The sequence below is a fragment of the Triticum urartu genome, chromosome 3 (genome assembly GCF_003073215.2).
Source record: "Triticum urartu cultivar G1812 chromosome 3, Tu2.1, whole genome shotgun sequence".
Taxonomy (NCBI): Eukaryota; Viridiplantae; Streptophyta; class Magnoliopsida; order Poales; family Poaceae; genus Triticum; species Triticum urartu.
In genome coordinates, this window is record NC_053024.1 from 702,354,968 (window position 1) to 702,361,613 (window position 6,646).

General features: G+C 47.3%; 1 protein-coding gene across 1 annotated transcript; it reads left to right on the top strand.

Moving 5' to 3' along the window:
• Positions 1–3,900: 3,900 nt before the first annotated feature.
• On the top strand, positions 3,901–6,316 carry LOC125549280 (glucan endo-1,3-beta-glucosidase GII-like). Its single transcript, XM_048712727.1, has 2 exons — positions 3,901–4,079; positions 4,167–6,316. The coding sequence occupies exons 1-2, from the start codon at positions 4,007–4,009 to the stop codon at positions 5,096–5,098; spliced, it is 1,005 nt and encodes a 334-aa protein (XP_048568684.1). The 5' UTR covers positions 3,901–4,006; the 3' UTR covers positions 5,099–6,316.
• The last annotated feature ends 330 nt before the right edge of the window (positions 6,317–6,646 follow it).

Consider the following 6,646-nt stretch of genomic DNA (forward strand, 5'->3'; position numbering starts at 1 on the left):
GCAAACAGTTTTGCAAAACTACTAACATTTTTTGAATCTGTGAAAATTTTATGAATTTGTAAACATTTTTTGAATTCACGTATATTTTTTTATTTCTCAAATTAAACTCAAACTTTAAAATTTTGAAAATACCGAATTAGCTTAAAGAAGAAACAAAATATAATGAGAAAAGAAAAATAAAATAAAATTAACAGTGGAGTGAAGCCCCGCACATGGGCCGGCCCATGAAGGCATACATGGGGGAGGACATGCGTGAGAAAAGGGAGTTAAAAAGTGTGGAAGCCAATGATCGAAGGAGATATGCGTCAACCACTCTTGTTGATCGGTGGCTTAGAGCAACTCCAACGGGCCAACCCAAATGGATGGTGATTTCGTCCGCTTTTTGTCCGTTTGAGTTGGCCGTCTGTCCTGCGTCCGTCCTTTTTTAGATTTGGGTCGGCAGCATGCCAACGCGTCGACCCATACATGCCAGCGTGGCCGACTGGCCGCCCAATATTTACATTGATTTGCATTCAAACATATTGTCAAATAACATAGTTTTACCGAATAAAAATATTATAGTTTTACAAGCCGGATACAAATAAAAATGTTTCACATAGTTTTGCAAACGAATAAAAGAAGATACATCTATTGGTTGCCAATATGAGCCCACATATGCTCAACCAAATCATTTTGTAGCTGCACGTGAGTTTTTCAATCACGCATGTCTTCATGAAATTGGGTGAACTGTTCAAATGTTGCCGCTACTCCATGCTCAGGCACAACATTCTCACCCTGAAACCGAAACCCTTGATCGTACAGACGTACCGGGCGCTCATCTTCTACGATCATATTATGCATGATCACACAAGCAGTCATCACCTCTCACAGTTTCTTCGTGCTCCAGTTATTACCGAACGATGCCCCATCGAGATTGCAAAACACCAAACGCACACTCGACATCCTTCCTGGCACTCTCTTGCTCCTGGACAAATATTTTCCTCTTCTCTCCGACAGGGTTGGGTATTGTCTTGACAATAGTGGTCCACTGAGGATAGATACCATCACCCAGATAGTATCATTTGTCGTAGTTGTGTCCATTGACAGTAAAGTTCACTGGTGGGATATTGCCTTCGGCAAGCCTAGCAAACACCGGCGAGCGCTGAAGCACGTTCATATCATTGTGTGATCCAGACATGCCAAAGAAAGAGTGCCAGATCCAGAGATTTTGAGACGCCACGGCCTTTAATATGACAGTGCAAGCTGGCGAGGGGAGTCGCGGCGCGCACGGACCGGCTAGCTGCCTTGCTGAACTGACCCCTCTTGGTCGCGGGCGGCTGTGCGGTTGGGGGAGCGGCGGTGGGAAACAGTTTGCTCATCGACGATGGCGGGGCGACGGGGGGAGTGAGTGAAGGAAATATGCCCTAGAGGCAATAATAAAGTTATTATTTATTTCCTTATATCATGATAAATGTTTATTATTCATGCTAGAATTGTATTAACCGGAAACATAATACATGTGTGAATACATAGACAAACTTAGTGTCACTAGTATGCCTCTACTTGACTAGCTCGTTAATCAAAGATGGTTATGTTTCCTAACCATGAACAAAGAGTTGTTATTTGATTAACGGGATCACATCCTTAGGTGAATAATCTGATTGACATGACCCATTCTATTAGCTTATCACCCGATCGTTTAGTATGTTGCTATTGCTTTCTTCATAACTTATACATGTTCCTATGACTATGAGATTGTGCAACTCCCGTTTGCCGGAGGAACACTTTGGGTGCTACCAAACGTCACAACGTAACTGGGTGATTATAAAGGAGCACTACAGGTGTCTCCAAAGATACATGTTGGGTTGGCGTATTTCGAGATTAGGATTTGTCACTCCGATTGTCGGAGAGGTATCTCTGGGCCCTCTCGGTAATGCACATCACATAAGCCTTGCAAGCATTACAACTAATATGTTAGTTGTGAGATGATGTATTACGGAACGAGTAAAGAGACTTGCCGGTAACGAGATTGAACTAGGTATTGGATACCGACGATCGAATCTCGGGCAAGTAACATACCGATGACAAAGGGAACAACATATGTAGTTATGCGGTCTGACCGATAAAGATCTTCATAGAATATGTAGGCCAATATGGGCATCCAGGTCCCGCTATTGGTTATTGACCGGAGACATGTCTCGGTCATGTCTACATTGTTCTCGAACCGTAGGGTCCGCACGCTTAAAGTTACGATGACAGTTTCATTATGAGTTTATGTATTTTGATGTACCGAAGTTAGTTCGGAGTCCCGGATGTGATCACGGACATGACGAGGAGTCTCGAAATGGTCGAGACATAAAGATCGATATATTGGAAGCCTATATTTGGACATCGGAATCGTTCCGGGTGAAATCGGCATTTTTCCGGAGTACCGGGGGGTTACCGGAACCCCTCGGGGGTTTATTGGGCCTAATGGGCCTTGAGGGAGAAGAGAGAAGGAGGCAGGAGGTGGCCGCGTGCCCCTCCCCTTCCTAGTCCGAATAGGACAAGGGAAGGGGGGCGGCGCCCCCCCTTTCCTTCCTCTCTTCCTCCTCTTTCCCCCTCTCTCCTTGTCCAACTAGGAGTCCTACTCCCGGTGGGAGTAGAACTCCCCCTTGGCGCGCCCACCTTGGCCGGCCGCCCCCTCCCCTTGGCTCCTTTATATACGGAGGCAGGGGGCACCCTAGAACACACAAGTTGATCCACGTGATCGTTCCTTAGCCGTGTGCGGTGCCCCCTGCCACCATATTCCACCTCGGTCATATCGTTGTAGTGCTTAGACGAAGCCCTGCGTCGGTAGAACATCATCATCGTCACCACGCCGTTGTGCTGACGGAACTCATCCGCGAAGCTTTGCTGGATCGGAGCCCGGGGAGCGTCATCGAGCTGTACGTGTGCTAAGAACTCGGAGGTGCCGGAGTAATGGTGCTTGGATCGGTCGGATCGGGAAGACGTACGACTACTTCCTCTACGTTGCGTCAACGCTTCCGCCGTTGATCTACAAGGGTACGTAGATCACACTCTCCCCTCTCGTTGCTATGCATCACCATGATCTTGCGTGTGCGTAGGAATTTTTTTGAAATTACTACGAAAGCCATCAGTGAGCAGCGTTGTTGAGCGGATGTGGAGGCGGCAGCAGCTGGCAGAGTTGCAGGCAAAAAAGGACGGCGGCGTCGGTGACGAAGTAGGCGGGCGAGGGTTGCTGTTGGCTGGGGGGGGGGGAGGCCAATGAGCCACCGACCAGCAGGCCCGGGGAGAGGAGAAGGCGAGCGTGCGCGCGTCCGCGCCGTCGCAAATCCGCCTCAAAAATGAACCGGGATGGGTCGCCCGCGGACGAAAAGCGGACGCGTGTCCGTTTGGGTCGGCGCGTTGGGCCGACTTCTCTGTCCACGCCGACCCAAACGGACGGCGACGGATGAAATGGATCGCCTCATTGCAGTTGCTCTTATATCGGTATCACCTCTATAAAACAACGAAGTAGGACAGCAACTTGTGATCCAAAAAATCAAATCGTTTCTTCACTACTAATGGATGATATAGAGGGTAATTTATACCAACTTTGGGTTTTTTTTTGTACAGACCGGCAGAAGCGATAGACACTTTATTATTAGGTAAAAATAAAGATATATGTGCGTATGTATGTATTATGAGGTGGGAAAAATATGAAGGTGACAATTCTCTCGGGGCGCGACTGGTGCAGGGTCTCAAAGGCAGCTGGTTGCGTTGGACAGTTGGAAGTTTGGAACTCGGACTCATGTACGCACGGTCGCACCACACACCTGGGCACCTGGCTACCTATAGAGTGGAACCAGCTTTGAAGTCAGGAACGAGAATTGACCAACTACGAACTTGCAACTCACCAAACTTTTCTGAATCCTGTATGTATATATAGGCCGCGTCTGCATGGTACAGTTGCATGCAAAAGGAGTAGAGTACGTGCTCCAACTGTTTCGTAGCTACCTGAGGAGTGTCAGCCAGCTGCTCGAAGATGGCACGGCAAAATGCTGCCTCGGCGCTCGCCGCGGCGTTGGTCGTCGGAGTCTTCGCACCCATCCTTACCGGTAAGCTACCAACCTGCACGACCCCGTTGATCACCAGTGTCAGACTAGGAGTCTATGACTGATTATTCGCAATGTTATCGTGTGCAGTGGTGCAATCCATCGGCGTGTGCAACGGGATGCTCGGCGACAACCTGCCGTCGCGGGCCGACGTGGTGCAGTTCTACCAGTCCCAGGGCATCGGCGCCATGCGCATCTACGCGCCGGACCCCGAGACGCTCCGGGCCCTCGACGGCACCGGCATCGACCTCATCATGGACGTGGGCAACGGAGACCTCGCCGCCCTCGCCTCCGACCCTGCAGCCGCGGCCGGTTGGGTCCGGGACAACGTGCTCGCCTACCCGGGCGTCCGCGTCAAGTACGTCGCGGCCGGCAACGAGGTGGACGGCGGCGACACGCAGAACATCCTCTCGGCCATGAAGAACCTCAACGACGCGCTCGCCGCGGCCGGCCGCGGCGACGTCAAGGTGTCCACCGCGGTCAAGATGAGCGTGCTCGCGTCCTCCTCGCCGCCCTCCGACGGCACGTTCAAGGACGCGTACATGACGGACGTGGCCCAGCTGCTCAAGACCACCGGCGCGCCGCTCCTTGCCAACGTGTACCCTTACTTCGCCAAAAAGGGTGACCCCACCATCGACCTCAGCTACGCGCTCTTCCAGCAGAGCGCCACGACGGTGAGCGACAACGGCCTCACCTACATCAACCTCTTCGACGCCATGGTCGACGCAATGCACACTGCGATGGAGAAGGTGGGCGCAGCCGGCGTGCCCATCGTGGTCTCCGAGAGTGGGTGGCCGTCGGCAGGTGGCGTCGAGGCGAGCGTCGGAAATGCGCAGGCGTACAACCAGAATCTGATCAACCACGTCGGCAATGGAACGCCAAAGAGGCCCGGGCCGCTGGAGACGTACATCTTCGCCATGTTCAACGAGAACCAAAAGGACGGGGATGAGACGGAGAAGAACTTTGGGCTGTTCAACGGCCCCGATAAGTCGCCGGTGTACCCTCTAAGTTTCAACAATTAATTAAAGACGGAATGCATATTCATGCCTGCATACGTATCTACTACCGCGATCTCAATAAGCCGCAAAATAATTCATGCAAACACTTATTAACTAGGTAAGATCGGTGATATGAATAAGACCCATTATGTTGCATAAAGGATCGTTTCTCCTTCCGTACAAAAATGTTGTTAACTTGGGATGTACAGCGTTTGATTTCACGTTCAAATTTGACTGATATGCCACTGAAATTGTGTTGATGGAATAGTTAAATCATACCACGTCCTACCTTTTTTCTTAGAACATAACACGTCCTACCTAGTTTTACACGGTGTCTGGTCAACACAAGTCAAACATGACCAATGAAAGTCCAAACAAGCCCATGATCAACAGAAGTCACAGACACAAGTCCATATAGAACGTCTTGGTCGACAAGTAATAGTTATTCTTCACCCCTCTATTTTAACATCAACACATCGTAATTTTACGTTCCGTTAATTTTGTCTTATTTTAGACGTAAAAAGAGAAATTAAGAAAATATATAATCACTGTAAAAAATATTTTATATTATGTAAAATTATAAACTTAAAAATATATAGTATAAAATATACATAAAATGCATTTTTTATGGTCCGATGACCTAAATTTTTGCTTTCATACACACACACACAATAGTAAATACTAGTAATTTGTATGTGCTTTGCAAGTTAGATTATTATGTGTGATCACAATACTAAATCATTTAAATTATAAGTAAATATCATGTATTATAATAAAATTATCATGTTGGGAACTCGTGGATTGTTGTTTACAATTCGTATCAAATCACGCTAGCACAATGAATTTCTATATGAAGAGTGCATTAGAAAAAAATTGTTTTATTCCAAAAAGAAATGCTATTGACGCGTTTGTGAAATCTTCTATTTTTTAAATTCAAACTTAAAATATAGATAAAATTAGTTTGATGTTATAATTTTCACCTTTCCAAACTGTGCGTTTTCTTATAAAAACTATATCATTAATGTGTTCTCGACCGCACGACGCTTTAAATCACTTAACATCCCATTAAGAAAATTAAAATAAAATGTAAATCTAAAACTAAATTTCCTTCGGGTCGTTTGAATATTTCTCTCAAGTGAACAACAATATTGCCATGGTTACAATTTTTTCTACAGTGTACTTTTTTCTGAGAAAAATAAAAGTGCTTCTGTGCATGCATTCAACATTACTCATGCGAGAAGCAAATTGCTATTGCAGTAATATAGGCTGCTAGCCTCTTCAAGCACACTTGTTTAGAACCTATAGCCTACACTTCTAACGGGGCCAGTTCACAACATTAAGCTAGCTCCTCACGTGAAAGTTCTCGAACATGAACTTTGTAGACTAGAAGCTCCTCACGTGAACTGCCCCTGCGTTTAACTCTAGAAAGTTCCGGGAATGAACTTCGTAGGCGAGAAGCTCCTCACGTGAAAGTTACTTTATGTCAGGTTCGTCAGATGCCAGCTGCGTTTAACTCTAGAAAGATGGCCCCGCCACCCCCTACCTTGTTTTGGCGTGAGGCCGTGCGGAGCG